This window comes from Debaryomyces hansenii, assembly GCF_000006445.2.
Source record: "Debaryomyces hansenii CBS767 chromosome A complete sequence".
Classification (NCBI taxonomy): domain Eukaryota; kingdom Fungi; phylum Ascomycota; class Pichiomycetes; order Serinales; family Debaryomycetaceae; genus Debaryomyces; species Debaryomyces hansenii.
In genome coordinates, this window is record NC_006043.2 from 286,989 (window position 1) to 303,393 (window position 16,405).

Below are 16,405 nucleotides of genomic sequence, written 5' to 3' on the forward strand. Positions count from 1 at the left end.
TTTCCACGTCATGCGTGTAAAATATTTATCTTGTACATATAAGCATTAATACACAACGTACTTTTATTGGTTTATGTATGTCTAAATCTAGTTATGCAGTTCGTTAAGTCTTTTCGTGTTGGCGGCCTGGGCTTGTGCTGCTAATTTGACGGCCCTCGTAGTTGGGGTTTGGGGCGATCTCAAATTGCTGTAAGGACTCTGCCCGTAAGATGGGACCCTTGGATTATGGGACCTTTGCATTTGCGTCTGTATTGGCTGCTGCGACGGCTGCGGAGGGTTTACCCTTATTGAGTTCGTTGATGATGTCAGAGACAGTGTCAATATCAATGCTTCTTGCCATAATTTATTCAAGGTGGAACTAATTTCTTGCTCCTTCTCTTGAAAAGACGGCGAGAATTCCTTGAAGGTATTCGCATTGGTAGAATTGGAATGTATCGACGAAACTGACAGTGATTTCTTATGGCTATTCTTTTTGGCCACTTTAATTTCTTTTGTGTTCTTCATAATTTGCTCTACCCTATTAAGACTTTCGCCAATAGGGTTTAGATGTCTTCTCACGTTAAGGTATTCTCTATTCAATCTTTCAAATTCTGTCCTTGACTGAATTGAATTCTGATGACTATTTTGTACCATTGTGAGCAAACCATTTATGTTGCTCATGCTATTTGATTGATCATTCCCAGGTTGTGGGGCATTATTTGCAGTAATGGCATTAACACTATTATTATGCGACATTTCATATGGGGTAGTTTCGCTCTGAGGCGTCACAGGCCCTGTTACTTGGTTGGATGTTTGTGAGATATCTCTTATATTTTGTTGACTTTGATTATAACTATGCGCAAACATCATATTGTTTAATGACAAACTTGAAAAGTTTGACCTATTTGGATCCACATTGACCACGTCCATTAATGAGTTTTCTCTTTGTAACCATAATCTTTGTTGTGTTCTAGTTTCAATATTGTGTTGTGGCTGATTTGCTTGTTGCAAATATGATTGTAATGATTGATCATTTGAAATTGCATTGTTAGAACTAGAACCATTTTGATCAGTCACCTTGTTAGAATTAGATTGGGCTTGATTATTTCTTTGCAAGTTACTGAAAATTGTTTGGTTTGGTTGATAAGAATTGTCTTGAATCACATTCTTATTAGTTATGACCGGCTCAGCAACATTATTTTGCGATTTGTTTACATTATCCATTGGATTAGCTTTAAATGATATTCCACTTACGGATTCGGAATTCGTAGATCCCATTGATGATTCGTGTGTATCTGCTGTCTTATGTGTCAATATAGGTGAAGCTGAGCTATTATTGTTATAAGCAGAGTTGATTTTCCTTGTTAATCCTGTTGATTGTGAAAGGAGTAGCGAACCACCGTACATGTTACTATTGGTCACTAAATCATCGCTGGAGCTTTGGGCTGACAGGGAGCGTTCCAAGGGTAACTGTGATGGACCCTTGATCTCCTGTTTATCATTCTCATTCTCATAGTTAGTGAAACTTGTAGATAAGGCCCTTTCGTCTCTGCTATTTTCGTTTCTATTTATATTTTCTGCAGCATTATCATTATGACTGCTATCGTTCTCCATATCTTCGTAGTCATTATTATCATTATCATTATCGTTTAGCTTTAAAATTGCTTTACCTTTACGACCGCTAGTTTTTAATCCACTTAAATGGTGTGCCGTATTCATACCTTTTAGAGAGCCTGTAGACTTATTTGATTTTATTGACTGATTCAGTATAGTCTTCGTTAATGGTTGTAAGCTAGCCAACTTGGTAAATGATCGACTATTCTTCTTCAAAGCACCGTATCTATTCGTAGGTCTAATTAGCCCATCTGTAGATTTTGACCGGTTCAAGTTTGGTCTGGACCCCATTGTTGGCACTAATGGTGTTGAAGAGGTAGATAATTTATTCAACACCTTATTATGTGAATATGACCTATTATGACTTTTCAATTTGGTATGCAGTTTTTTATTTGGTTGTGTTGTCCCCGTAGCTACTTTTGTTCTACCACGTCCATTATTATTGCTCATGCTAGGTATATTCGACAATGACATGATTATCACGGATTTACTTACGATCGTTAACCACCAGTTTGAACATCCACTTTAAATTTTCAGATTTTAGCAGAGAAAATAATAGTCACGAGAAATCCAAAACGATAGACTTGATAAGGTATTTTTATTAAATTAAACTAATATACAAGTAAATATACAGATATACTATGAATCGGGTACTCTAAATCTTAATTGTTGACCATCCATATATATTCTGTGTAAGGTGGATTCGAACTCACCAATTGCTGTCAATTCAAGGTACTTTTTATATAACAATAAAGCTGTATTAGCATCCTCGATTGAATCATGGTTACCAGTTTGAACCTTCTCCTTTAATAAAATATAAGCCAAGAACTTCAAGCTTAATTTACGTTTCAATTCGGGTAGATAAAAGAAATCGGCAGTATCCCTAATTTGGTTTTTAGGAACATGTAAATTAATACACCTAAAATCATTCTGTAAACCATGGCCAACAAATATACATCCTAGGTTTAATAAAAGCCATAACTTCCTATATGACGTCTGCAAGGTTGTCAAGGTTTTCGTAGAACTTGATGGATCTAGATCGCCTGGTTCAATACCAGAAAAGCTTGTCAAATAATCATCGATAAAGCAAGTATGAATAATGTAATCGTCAATAAACGGAACACCTTGTTTGGGCCCATTATCACCCCTAAGGACAGAAATTCTTGCAAGAGAAAGATTCCTAGGCTTAATTAGGTTCCTGACACCACCGTAATGAACTTCTAGTTCCTCCGGGTTTAGCGCCACAAACTCTGCATCGATTGCTATTAATGTACCTGCATTAGGTGCTTCGTCTTTAGTCAATAATTCATATTCTCGTTTAATGGAATCCCTGATTCCACCAGCGAAATGATCACGATATAATATCGAGTCATTTAAGTCCGGTAATTGAGCGAAAGATTGCTGCTGAAAGCTTCCAAAATCTGCATGGTTCGCTAACTGATACATGACTATGATGGGTTTCTTCCAATGATAAGATAAGTCAAAAACTTCAGACTCAGGAATAGGCATCACTAAGAAATCATTAAATAAGTACCATTTGCTTTCAATTTTGATGTATGATACTAAGTTATGTTTACCCTTCAAAAATTCTGAACCCACGTTTATTTCACAAACATACCCCAATAGCTCATATTTATTTGAAAGATTATCATTACTATGTAGCTTAAAGCTAACTTTATTATTCATTCCATAAGTATAAAATTCAGGGACGAGCCAATTCGGGAAATTTTGGATTAGATTGAATTCTTGTCCCGTGAAGTTCACATTTATCAGAATAACAGGTGGTAAATGAACTAACGACTGTCTTATTTCTAAAAGGTGCGGAAATGAATTATTACACTGCTGACACTTAATTGTTTTGAATTGGTTCATGGAATAATCGAGATAATTCAAAATATTCAAATTTTTCTTTGTTGCTGATGTCGAGTTAGCGGAAATTAGAATGCTTAGTTTATTAATTGGGGGACTCATTAGGTCAACCGTCAACTGACTGTTGTAGTTAACGTTGTTTATATTGCAACCATTACTTTTAATCTCAATTTCATAGCCTATGTTCGTAATTTCACTTAATGAAGTATTAAATTGATTCAATAAATCGTTATTACACGTAGATAATAAAAATTTATTAAATTTACCAATTATAGCTCGTATTTCAAATGCATTTAAGTTTTTACAATCATCTTTATTGATCAATTCTTGCATTTGGGCCACCTGGTTTTGACTCAAAACATTGGAAAAATTCGAAGTCTTGCAATTTTTTCCATGAGATTTATTCATCATATCAAAAATATAACCTAATTCGTTTAGAATTGAAGATCCTTGTGGATTACCATTTTGTATAATAGTTGTCAAATCATTTGGTAGCCATTCCTTTAGTAAATGTTTGATAATGAAATTCTGGAAAACTGGACTGTATTTATATAATTGCAACAACGAATTAATATAAGAATTATCTAAATGATTTTCTAAACCACTGTATTTTGTTCTATTATAAAAGCTGAAGTCAAAATCTTCGACTCCGAACTTTGAGTATTGGATTTTCAAATTTGAATAACAGTTAGGAACCTCAAACTTGTTCAGCAATTTATATTCAAAAATATTGCTATTCTCGTTATCAAATGAGTCGTGGCCATTTTTTTCACTGATAAACTTTGGAAACAATTTTTGTTTTGTCAGCACGTTATTTTGCAACGGTACATAAAACTTATTTAGATTTCTTTTGCCATACTTCAAAGTGTTGTAGGGAAGAACTTGGGAATATTGATTTTGTAATAATTCGGGATCTAAATGATTGGGTAATTTCAGCAACTCTTTCGTAAAATGCAAGTCGGAAGCATAATTTGAAAGTAATAAGTCTTTGTAATAAGGCATACCAATTGATGATAATGGGACCACATCATCAACATTAATATGATTCTGCTGAAATGGTGGACTAAAATCTGGTTGTTCTAAATAACTTGGAAAATTTATAAAGTTCTTGCTGTTATTATTCTTAAACGACCATAAATGTAGGTTTTGGAATCCATCACTGAACGTAATAAATTCACCATTTCCACTGACTTCAAGATTTGCTAAATATGTGTTCGATGATGTTGTAGGTGTGGAAGCATTTACGTTACTTAAATCTGCCTGGTATAAATAAACATTCAGCTGATCATATATATCAACAAATTGTAATTGGCCCAAGCTCGAAGCAATTATCATAATATTAGGTAGTTTAGGATGAAACTTGACAAATGAAGCCCCTGCCAGAAATGGAATTGGAGGCAAAGACCTCATCATTCTTAAATCGTAAATATTTACCAAAGGATCAATCATATAACTACTTTGAGATGCTTGATTTCGTCTTGGGCGTAACGAATAGCCACAAGATGCCACATAGTTTCCTTGTACATCTATGTCCGAGAGTAATCCATTATGGCCGTAGAACGATTTAACTGTTTGATTGCTTACTGGATCGAATATTTCGATCTCACCGTTAGATTTGCCAAGAGTAAGGTAGTTTAATGTGTTATCAATCATAGAAACTTTACCTGTATGATTGAATGAAGTAGTCATGTTTGGCTTCAATAAATCTACTTTAAACAATGAATCTCCCGCTATAACTAAATCGTTGTTGGTGTTGGAATTAAAGGTCATACACGATAGATTATTAAAGCCTGGTTCCTTCAACAGTTCGCTATTCAACGATAATTGGGTCAATCCTCTTCTATTATTAAAATTCACACAGTTATGCAGTAATGATAATATTCCCTTCTGGTGATTTAAATATTGCTTAACTGGTGAAGTCCCTAGACTCGTTTTAAACTTCGAATATTGCGATAAATGCAACGCTGGGTATGGCATGGGAATTGACGTTGATTGAGGTGTAAATGACCTTGTGGTTCCTTTTGAGTCACCACACCATAGCAAATTCTGTTGATTATCAAATTGTAGTGATGTAATCTTCGAATTGTCGATTACTGAAGACGAGGCCGTAGCAGCAATTCGTGATATCTAAGTCGGTTAGTAGTTTCTCTAAAAAAATTTTGACTTTGTTACTTACTTCACCCCAGCCTTCCATAATACAATCCTATTATTATCTCCTACGTTACACCTTATAGTTATTTGTTGGTTGTCTATTTATTTTTGATTACCTTCGATTATTTGTGTGCAGGCTGAAATACAAAAATGACTAAGACGGTCTACTTAGACATGAATAACGAGGCTTATGTTGAACACTATAGAGTTGACACTCTATATAGCTGTTATTAATGAATGAATTGTTATTTGGTATATGTTTAACTTTTTTTTGGAGTACCTAACAATCTTTTTACTGTTTGGTTAGTGCATTAATATCCGGAATGTACTATTTCAAACGAGAATCAATGCCAGTATTCACGTATAGTACTATATTCCGTTTTCTTTCTGCTTGATCGTATTATTAAAGCCTACTATAAAATTAAGCGGTATAACTTCGATGAGCTATTTCGTGAAACAGTGTAAGATGAGTGTATTGTGTCTACTAACACGAGAAACCGTATCGAAAGTACCTCTTCATATATTCTATCTGTGTCCGTATAAATACACCGACTTTCTTGATTATGGCTTAGATCCTCTCTCTGTGCTGAAAAGACGACTTTATGTATTTGCGTACAAACGCAAATTGACCATATTCAATTCTTCAAATGCAAATATGGATATGTCCAAGGAACATTCAGGCAAGTTCCGTACAATATTCGGGTGTATTTTACAGGTGACCTACTGGTACAAACGAAATCAATTGTTGCAAAATGTACTCTAATAGTAATGCACTTTTCTGGTACTGTAATGTTACCACCTACAACTACAAAACCGTAGAACAAAACACTCGACTCTGAACGTTTATGTAAAATAAGCATCTAGGCGAAACGCCGATTGCTCTAAGCTTTCGTGTCTTGTTCGGCATTCGAATCCCTGACCAACAACATTACAGGCTAAATGTGCTGATGAAAATAATGCTTCTACGATCATGAAGCTCATGATTAACATGTACCAATGTCATGTGGGTTTCCAATTCCGTCTAACATCCACGTCGATGTACTACTTGTTTTCTACTCTGAATGACCTGTGGTCATCAATCCACTGTAATTAATTATTAATGAGACTCAAAACCCTTTCTGGAACAGTCCACGGTCTGTTTTTACAAACATCACATTATTGACTTAAACTTCCGGCATAAAAAGTCAATCCTCTCGCTTAGTATCCCCCGCCCAATACACCAGCCCAATAGTATGTAGTATATACTGCATAATCACGAAATTACCAAGTCATCTGATCATCGAGGCTCGCGTATCATCAAATGTCTTTATCTATAGATAACACATGTGGTTGAGTCATCCGGGGAGCTTCATATGACACGGAGGTTGTTGTTTTAGAAGGCGTGTAATGTATATAGTGTAGACTCGGAATCTCAAAAGGGCAATCCAACAAAACATTATGTGATCGCATTGAGTGCGTCCGTACCCTCATATATAAATATATGTGGGTGGTTATCGCTTTATTTATTTGTGTATCATATTTTTAGTCTTCAATCATTACTTAAATATTTAATAAATTTGCTATAATTTACCATGCTTAAAACACTTTTCCCATCGTGGTACAAGAAGCCAATCATACCTGCCGAAGAAATCCCCAAGAAGTTTATAACCAATGAAGATAAGCAGGCAGTTCAGTACACCATGAACGATAAGGATTCGTTCGTGGATATAAATTATAAAAATCTCAGCTATGCCGAGGTTGCAGCGTTATCCAAGAGTAAACCAATGGTCAGCAAGGTCAAAAAGACCCTGAAACCTGCCAAACATACAAACACAAACTACAAGATCTTGACAAATTTAGGTCATGACGACGACCTAGCTGACTCGATAGTATTGCCCGAAAAGTTCAAATCTGACATCCACTACAAGAAAAGCAAGCAGTTCAAACAGCCATCCCCTAGAAATAAGAGAAACAATGCTGTAGCTGTCTAGGTCTTTAATATTGATATACTTCTAACGCGCGCTGGTGGTTATGTCTATGTCTACGTTACAACCCCATGAATCCGTGTATGCGTGCTTTATTATTACCTGTTTATTATTACCTGTTTATTTCCATATCTCCATGTTTCCAACGGCGTATAACCCGCTTAGAATTTACTGGCTATTCTTAGGGTGGGTGGGCTTGCTACATCCACGTTTGATAACCACATGGTGTTGTTTATTAGAAATTTGTTGGTCCTTTGCGCACACTTTCCGTTTTGGCTTACGTGTTCGATACTGCTGCATGGACTGTTTGCGTCTACATCCTAATATGTTATAGATATGTACGACCACATAATATATAAAACTAAACAAACAAAGGGTCTTATAGTAGATAGTGATAGTGGTTGATCACGTGTTCGAATATCTGGAGCAGGTCATTGTGCGGCTCGCGAATATTAAAAAAAAATATACTGAAAAAAAAATATATATGTCTATAGTGTCCTATTGATAAGTGTAATAATAGTATTAACGATGAGCAAGGATCACAAAGATAAGAAGAGAAAGCACTCTGATGAGGCCACAGAGGAGGTAGAAAAGAAGACAAAGGTGAGCAAGAAGGAAAAGAAAGATAAGAAGGAAAAGAAGGAAAAGAAGGACAAGAAGGAAAAGAAGGATAAGAGCGAGAAGAAGGATAAGAGCGAGAAAAAAGAGAAGAAGGAGAAGAAGGAAAGCGAAGATGTTCCAACCAAGAGCAGTGCAGTTGTTTCCACCGGTTACAGCCAATCACCAGCATTAACAAAGTTACCTCAATCTGAGATTGATTCATTTTTGCAAGAGAACGAAGTGACGGTTGAAGACCCACATAACTTGGGTTTGCGTCCATTATTGGGATTCGACCAGATCGACTTAGACTCGAGAATCGCGAGTGTTATTTCTAAGTTTCCTACGCCTACACCAATTCAGGCGGTATCATGGCCATACTTGTTGAGTGGAAAGGACGTTATTGGTGTCGCAGAAACCGGTTCGGGAAAGACCTTTGCATTCGGGGTGCCAGCCATAAATAATATTTTGACCCACGACAAGAAGGGCTTGAAGGTTTTGTGTATTTCGCCTACCAGAGAATTGGCCCTTCAAATCTACGACAACTTGGTCGACTTGACTGCCAACACCCCACTCAAATGTGTAGCCGTGTATGGTGGTGTTTCTAAGCACGAACAAGTCAGCAGCTTGCGTAACGCCAGTGTTGTTGTTGCTACCCCAGGTAGATTGATTGATTTGTTAAACGATGGAGCTTTATCTTTAGACTCAATTGAATATTTGGTTTTAGATGAAGCTGACAGAATGTTGGAAAAGGGTTTCGAACAGGATATTAAGTCTGTGATGCAACAAACTAACCATGCTAACAGACAAACCTTGATGTTCACCGCTACCTGGCCAAAGGAAGTCAGGGAATTAGCTTCTACATTCATGAATAGTCCAGTTAAGGTCAGTATTGGTGACAGAAACGAATTGTCTGCAAACAAGAGAATTACCCAAATCGTTGAAGTTATTGAACCATATGACAAGGAAAAGAAATTACTCTCATTGTTGAGAAAATACCAGTCTGGATCTAACAAAGACGACAAAGTCTTAATTTTCGCCTTGTACAAAAAGGAAGCAACCAGAATCGAAAACTTATTAGTTAGAAACTCGTTCAAGGTTTCTGCTGTGCACGGTGATTTGTCTCAACAACAAAGAACCAGTGCCTTGGGTGCTTTCAAAGCCGGTAAGACCACCTTGTTATTAGCAACAGATGTCGCTGCCAGAGGTTTGGATATTCCTAACGTTAAAGTCGTTATCAACTTGACCTTCCCATTGACTGTTGAAGATTATGTTCATCGTATTGGTAGAACTGGTAGAGCCGGTCAAACAGGTATCGCGCACACCTTATTCACAGAACACGAAAAGCACTTAAGTGGTGCCTTAATGAATGTCTTAAGAGGTGCCAACCAACCCGTTCCCGATGAATTATTAAAATTCGGGGGACATACAAAAAAGAAGGCACATTCTGCCTACGGTGCGTTCTTCAAAGATGTTGACATGACCAAGACTGCTAAAAAGATTAAATTCGATTAATCCTTTTACATTCCCTTGTTTCCATTCATCCCTCTCTTTTCAAGTGTATATTTTCATAGCCTTCCATATAAATAGACTATAATAGAACTTTCTAGCTGCAAATTAAAAAAGAAATTGATACGTGTTCATATTCTCCTGTATATAATACTGACAGGAACTTTTTTCATTAATCAGTATTAATAAGATAAATAACGATAGCCTACCTGAATAAAATAGCATATAGTTCAGTTACATTATAGATTTTTGGTTATTTTTTGTTGTCTTTTGATCTTATTTTTTACTTAGATACCCTCGAATTGAGAAAAACGTTAAGTTCGAAAGAAATTTTGCATAAATCAATTACTTGAAACTTAAAATGAAATTTTCCATGGTCGCCACTATGGTTTTTCTAAGCCAATTATTATTGGTTAGTGGTAGCATATCACTCGCTAAGTTTAGTCCATTTGATTCCCCGGATTTCTGTTCCCAGATTATCACGCCTACGTGTAATACAACATTTTCATATATCGACCGTCTAAACGAACAGATTCGTCCATACTTGACCTCATTGGTGGAGACTCCGTACTTTAGATATTTTAAGTTGAATTTTGATAAGCAGTGCAAATTTTGGGATACCCAGCATTTCTGTGCTACCGAAAACTGTGCAGTTGAAATTTTGCCACCTTCTCAATATAATTGGTCAAATATAAGCAACGACAACTTGAAGCCTTCAAAATTAGGACAAATCAAACGTCCAGAATCGACCGGATTGGCTGATGACTCGGCTAGCGGAGCAGAAACTTGTGAGGATTTTGATTACTGCCATATTGATGATGACCACCAATGTGTATATGTGAATTTATTGGATAACCCGGAAAGGTTCACCGGATATGGTGGAAGTCAATCATACGATGTGTGGAAGGCTATTTATTCTGAAAACTGTTTCCCAAACACGAATCCAATGTCAATGAAAGATGTCAATGCTGAACCGGAACAATGTGTTGAAAAGAAATTATTCTACAGATTGATTTCAGGTATGCATGCATCTATCGCAGTTCATTTGTCAAACGAGTACTTGTCACCAGGCTCGGGGAATTTTGAGCCTAACTTGAAAGTTTTCATGGAAAGGGTTGGTTCTTTCAATGACAGATTATCTAACATTTACTTTAATTTTGCCTTGATCAGTGAATCAATTGTAAAATTATCAAATTTCCCCAAATTACTTGATACTATCGATCATGGTGATGACTTTAATCAACATTTCTTGTCTAATTCTGATCAGAACTACAAGCAATTGTTAAGTAATATAGTTCCTGAATTGTCATCTAATTTGTTGTATAATTCTTCTACATTATTCAACCCAGAAGTTGTATCTCCAACTTTAAAGGACGAGTTTCGTGCTCGTTTTAAAAATGTATCTGCTATAATGGATTGTGTTGGTTGCGACAGATGCAGAATGTGGGGAAAGTTACAGACCATTGGCTATGGTACTGCGTTTAAAATTCTTTTTGAAGGAGACAATATTGATAAATTAAAGTTCCGAAGAATCGAGTTAGTTGCATTATTTAACACATTTGACAGATTGTCTAAATCTATCGAAGCAATCAACAATTTTAAGCAAATGTATTTGGCTCACCTTGAAGATGTTAAGAAAGGTTTAGTAAAGCCAGGTGATTATGAAAAAGCTGATGCAAAGGAAAATGGTGGACTTGACTTCCCATTTTTACTGTCAGTAAATTTTGGACAAGATACCGATAAATCAACCAAAGAAAAGACTTCTAACAGTGAAGATTTGAAACCTGCGGGAACTTCTGCCGCCAAAAAACAGCCAATGACATTTAAAGAAGAATTCAATAAGGCTCTCCTTGAAGTTATTGATGCATTTTTCTTCGTTATTACTAGTTATAAGCGTCTTCCCAAGACAATCTACAACATTTCATTATTTAAGTTGAATCACTGGTGGAATATATTCATTGGACGAGAAGAATACAACCAATACATGGAATATCAACTACTTCAAAATAAAGAACAAAATGATTACATAAATTTGTTCTCAAATTAGATAAATACTGTAAATATAAGATTTAAATTTAATACATTCTATAATATTCTAATTTAAACTATAAATGGCTAATCCAAAAGTTCTCGTAGTCGAAATAAATTCTATAAGGCTGCAATTTGCAAATCAGCAGTAAAAGAAATTGCCAATTAGTACAGTATTATTAAACCGAATAAATAAAATACATTAAAGAATATAAATTATACTTAAATATAACAAAGATGAATGAATGTGAAAATTACTTTCTATTAAGGAATGGACCGATATTTTTTTTGATATTTTTATATGAAATTAATTATTATAGTATTACACTTATAATAAGACAGCAGCTAAGGCAGCTAAACCAGCTAAACCAACCATAGCTTGTTGACCGTTGGCCTTACCTTCGTAAGCAGAAACATCGGCAGTGTTAGCAGCTTCGAGACTACTGGAAGCAGTTCCGTTAGAATTGTAGACAGAAGTGAAGGTAGCTTGAGAAGTAACAGTAGCTTCGACACCAGTAGAGGCGGTGACAGTTGGGGTAACGGTAACATCAACGTAGGAATCAGATTCGGATGCAGATTCTGGGGCAACTTCGTTGTTTTCACCAGCAGCAGAGGTTGGAGCAGCAGCACCAGATTCAGTCAATGGGCAAACGGTGGTCAAAACAGTCTTAACACCGTCAACAGTGGTGGTAATGGTAGTTTGGGTTTGTTGTTGCACGGTGGTGTCACACTTATGAGAAGAACATTGAGTGATGGTAACATCGGTGGTGTGGTTCTCGGTAACAGTGTCAATAGCGTATTCGGTGGTTTGTGCGGCGACGGAAGCGACTAAAGCAGCGACGGATAATAATTGGTATTGCATTTTATTTGTGTGGGTAATTAAAAGAGAGTATTAGTTGGTAATCTATTGATAATTCAAACAAATTTACCTTCTTCAAGAGGATATTTCAATCATATTTATACCTTCTTGGGAGATGAATTTTTTCGTTAAAATCTACTATGGCTTACACTTAATCCCCCTTAATCACCAAAAAGTTTAGGTATCGCTAACGCGTCATTAACACGTTTATCGTGTCTCTATTCTTCACTTTCTCGACTCCATCCCTTTTTTCAGTCAAAAAGGTGTTCTAAATAATCAATTACATAGTTAAGGCCCTATCACCAACTTTTTGGCGCGTTTGTTTATAAAACATCAGATCGCGATTTTTTTCATTATTTATTTACCCGAGAATCAACAACAAACACGAGAACAAAGAAGAAACAATCCTGGAGGTCTAGCCGTTTAATTTTGGCGTCCGAACACCAAAGTTGTAAAATAGAACATTCCATTTAACAATGCGAAGTTAAAGACAGTTAAAATCGTGATTGGTGTTGAAGGTGCTTATATTATGATTATTTATTACTATACACGAATTAATTTAACATAAGATTCATTTCCCAGTCTCTAATTACGCTAACCCAGTCGTCTCTCGGTTCGTTCATTCGCTTACGACGCCAGACTTCGAGCATAATTTGCCGTGCACCCCAATAACTACCTAAATATTGGGCGATATCGGCCCCCCATTTTTTGAATCCCATCTGCAAATCATTTGAGGTGGCTTCACAGCCTGCGATAAATCCTTGCCAGAATAATGGGATTATTGCCGCCTCGTCCTTTGCGATGAGGGCCTGGATTGCGTTGAGATGCTCCAACGTTTTTTCAACTTTTGGCTGCACCTCTTCTGGAGGGACGGCGTTAATTAATCTGTTGAAATATATTGTCAATGCGTAATAAAAGGATAAAATGTGATGATAGGTAGCTTCGTGCATTGGAGACGTGAATTTTTTGTCTACTTCGTCCTGTTTACGCGTAGACTCCTCATCGGGTTCTTCTTGTCGCTCGGACTGAGCTTTTATGTCATTGACATCCTTGTTGTCTGTCTCGAATAGTTTCCAATCCAACCTCCAATTGAGCAACTTCTCTTCTAGATTATTCACAGCCTGCTGGAAATTGATAGGTAAGTCTTGATAAATTTCCTGGTGGTATATCTTGGTTCTCAATAATTGAACAGTTTCACTGAATAATAGAATCAACGAGTTTGGTAAACCATACAACGCGTCAGTTGCAAAATTTTCATCGTTCTTCTTTGTATTGATTAGCTTCTTATTAACAAACAATGGTGATGTGTTTTTCATTTGATTGTTTCCTGCGATATTGCTCTGTTCAACATTGTTTACAATGAACTCTATTTTACCCTTACCAGATGACTTTGAGTTTTGGCGTAAAGTGTTAAAAAACTTATCCCCATTGACATCATAACCACTTTCATTGATTGTTTCATAATCATCCTTAATATTATCCAAATCCAAACAAGTCAGATCCTGAATCAACTTTAATGACAGAAAAATTCTGTGTAAAATTCTTGCTCTTGATGATAGTTTCTTCTTATTAACCATCTTTGCAGTTATAACTTTACCACACCATCTGATATATAAATTTGTATCTTGCATTGTACCCCACACTAAGTCAACACTAATCATCGACATAACAGCACATAACACATCTTTATATTTTTCGTTCAAGACACAGCTCTCAATTCCTGACTTTGAATCAATATTAGAACCTAGTAAGCTTTTCACAAATAAACTTGCTTGATTCCTCAATCGAATACCCAAATTCAAATAGTATTTCATGGGATCAGAATTTTTTGGAAACTTTGATTGTAAGTTAAATGCCAGTACGGCAAGTAACGCGTTTAATAAAGCATTTTTAGCATTCGAGGTTTTCCCTAATGCCAGTAGTTCACCAATTGCCATTAATGCCCTTGGAAAGTAAACGGTTTTCCACGGATTCTCCGTTAATGGAATAACCGTCATTAAATCTGCAACCTGTGTATTATAGTAGTTTAATAAGTATCTTGTTAACGGTTGCACTTGTAAAGCTGTTGTCGGTAAACCCATGGTTGTCGAATTATTTATTGAAGGAATGGTTAAATCAAAGCCTAGTTTTGGTTGCAATGGCCGCTGGACAATGCACATAATGGATGCAGGCATTTGAGTAGTGTTTGTATGATCACCTTCTATTATATCCGTACTTTCTTCTTCCGTAGGATTAGGCATTTTCGATGCATGCAATTGAATCTCCAAATTCTCATTCAATTGATACGGATTATTGTAATAGTATGTGTTATAATTAGAGTAATATAAATGCTGATTGCTTGGGTCTATCGTCTTAGAACCATCGTTCTCGTTTAATAGATTGGACATGGCCGTATTAGTGCTAGATTGGTTGTCTGTAACTGGTACTGGGGTATTACTATCGGAATTTGCATTATTGTTGGCGTAATTATTCCCGTAAAAGTTATTATGTCTGTGAAACACTAAATTTAAAAAGTCGTTCTGATTTCCACTGAAATTATAATTGTTGATATTTGGGCTAGCCCTTGAATTTGTGTTAGAGCCCGTAGTTAGCATTTGGTTATTTGTAGGAGAAAGGTTATTCATAAAGTCCAAGAATTGTGAATCCCCGTTTAATGCAGCAGCCGTCAACAACGCATCGTCTCTCAATTCATTCGACAACCACAATTGGTCATGCGGAGCAGAATCATCTCCTGTCGCTATAGGAGTAGATTTTTCTATATCGGCTGTTTGCTTCGGGTTTGTTGATGCAGCATACGCATTCAAATAATTTGGCCCAGCATTCTTCCTCTTCGTCAATTTCAAATCTTCAGTACCAGCCCTCTTTTTAGAACTCTTGAACACACCAAATGGTCCGAGCAACTTGGTTTTGTTCTCTGCGTTCACCATATTATCATTGCCCGAATTATGCAAGATCCCCAAAACCCGATCCATCTCATCGTATGTCTCGTACGGCTTATCCCACTTGACAAACCCAACCGACCGTCTCTGGAAAAACTCGGGATTGGCATTTTCATCATCACCTTCATTCTTCTTGTTGAATACAACCAGCGACGACTTTGAGTTCCCCTTCTTGTTAGAGAACTGCAATGGTTGAGACCATCGCAATTTTATATCATACCCAGCGCAAACTAGTCCTGTCTTCGAGCAATTCCGACAATGTGGTTTCGTCAAGTCACATCTAATCTTTCTAGACCGACATGTAAAGCACCCTGTAAATGTTTTCGACCGCTTCTGTTTACCTGGGTATTCACCTCCATTAACCTTGGTTTTCCCACTCGCTTCCTCCTCCTCGATCTCAGTTGAGCTTCTCTTCTCTATGATTTCTTCTCCCTTGGTGCTATCACCTTTGTTGGTCACTATACTTACCATTTCTAACTATAGCTTCAAATCACTGCTATGTATTTTTAGCAATATGTTTTAGCCCTTAGCGTAGTGTATTTACCCCAGCTTTTTTTTGTTTTTTCAGTCTCCAAACTCCTATTCTCTATTTACAGCGACAATCTCCTTTGGATCGTCTGTTCGACTGGTTTGTTGAATAACTATGACAAGTTTTCTTTATAGGGTTTTGGGTTGAAAATGTGGTTTGAAAATGGAAACTTTCACCGAGTGATGAAAATGCCCTTGATTATGTAAGTTTTTGACCATTATTATGTAATTTAAAATTTTGACTTCGTTTGCTATTATAATAGTTAAGTCCGTAGAATAGACTATCTTCTTTCTTCGATATTCGATATTAAGAAAATTACGCTGTATTATTCATATATAAAATAACAACGGAATTCAATTGAATAGGA

At 36.3% G+C, this 16,405-nt stretch overlaps 8 protein-coding genes across 8 annotated transcripts; 4 read left to right on the forward strand and 4 right to left on the reverse strand. All coding sequences in view use genetic code 12, as the record gives it.

Moving 5' to 3' along the window:
* Nucleotides 1-87: 87 nt before the first annotated feature.
* DEHA2A03366g (DEHA2A03366p) lies at nt 88-2,067 on the reverse strand (the record flags this gene model as incomplete). The annotated part of the gene is made up of 1 exon (XM_456490.1): nt 88-2,067. The coding sequence occupies one exon, from the start codon at nt 2,065-2,067 to the stop codon at nt 88-90; it is 1,980 nt and encodes a 659-aa protein (XP_456490.2).
* Nucleotides 2,068-2,232: 165 nt separating this feature from the next.
* Nucleotides 2,233-5,656, reverse strand: DEHA2A03388g (DEHA2A03388p; the record flags this gene model as incomplete). The annotated part of the gene is made up of 2 exons (XM_456491.1): nt 2,233-5,589; nt 5,639-5,656. 2 exons carry the CDS (start codon nt 5,654-5,656, stop codon nt 2,233-2,235), a joined length of 3,375 nt encoding a protein of 1,124 aa, XP_456491.2.
* Nucleotides 5,657-6,052: 396 nt separating this feature from the next.
* Nucleotides 6,053-6,376, forward strand: DEHA2A03410g (DEHA2A03410p; the record flags this gene model as incomplete). The annotated part of the gene is made up of 1 exon (XM_002769918.1): nt 6,053-6,376. The coding sequence occupies one exon, from the start codon at nt 6,053-6,055 to the stop codon at nt 6,374-6,376; it is 324 nt and encodes a 107-aa protein (XP_002769964.1).
* Nucleotides 6,377-7,184: 808 nt separating this feature from the next.
* On the forward strand, nt 7,185-7,583 carry DEHA2A03432g (DEHA2A03432p; the record flags this gene model as incomplete). Its single annotated transcript, XM_002769919.1, has 1 exon — nt 7,185-7,583. One exon carries the CDS (start codon nt 7,185-7,187, stop codon nt 7,581-7,583), a length of 399 nt encoding a protein of 132 aa, XP_002769965.1.
* Nucleotides 7,584-8,105: 522 nt separating this feature from the next.
* On the forward strand, nt 8,106-9,689 carry DEHA2A03454g (DEHA2A03454p; the record flags this gene model as incomplete). Its single annotated transcript, XM_456492.1, has 1 exon — nt 8,106-9,689. The coding sequence occupies one exon, from the start codon at nt 8,106-8,108 to the stop codon at nt 9,687-9,689; it is 1,584 nt and encodes a 527-aa protein (XP_456492.1).
* A 355-nt stretch (nt 9,690-10,044) lies between these two features.
* On the forward strand, nt 10,045-11,730 carry DEHA2A03476g (DEHA2A03476p; the record flags this gene model as incomplete). Its single annotated transcript, XM_002769920.1, has 1 exon — nt 10,045-11,730. The coding sequence occupies one exon, from the start codon at nt 10,045-10,047 to the stop codon at nt 11,728-11,730; it is 1,686 nt and encodes a 561-aa protein (XP_002769966.1).
* A 309-nt stretch (nt 11,731-12,039) lies between these two features.
* DEHA2A03498g (DEHA2A03498p) lies at nt 12,040-12,573 on the reverse strand (the record flags this gene model as incomplete). The annotated part of the gene is made up of 1 exon (XM_456494.1): nt 12,040-12,573. The coding sequence occupies one exon, from the start codon at nt 12,571-12,573 to the stop codon at nt 12,040-12,042; it is 534 nt and encodes a 177-aa protein (XP_456494.1).
* A 551-nt stretch (nt 12,574-13,124) lies between these two features.
* On the reverse strand, nt 13,125-15,980 carry DEHA2A03520g (DEHA2A03520p; the record flags this gene model as incomplete). The annotated part of the gene is made up of 1 exon (XM_456495.1): nt 13,125-15,980. One exon carries the CDS (start codon nt 15,978-15,980, stop codon nt 13,125-13,127), a length of 2,856 nt encoding a protein of 951 aa, XP_456495.2.
* Nucleotides 15,981-16,405: the final 425 nt, after the last annotated feature.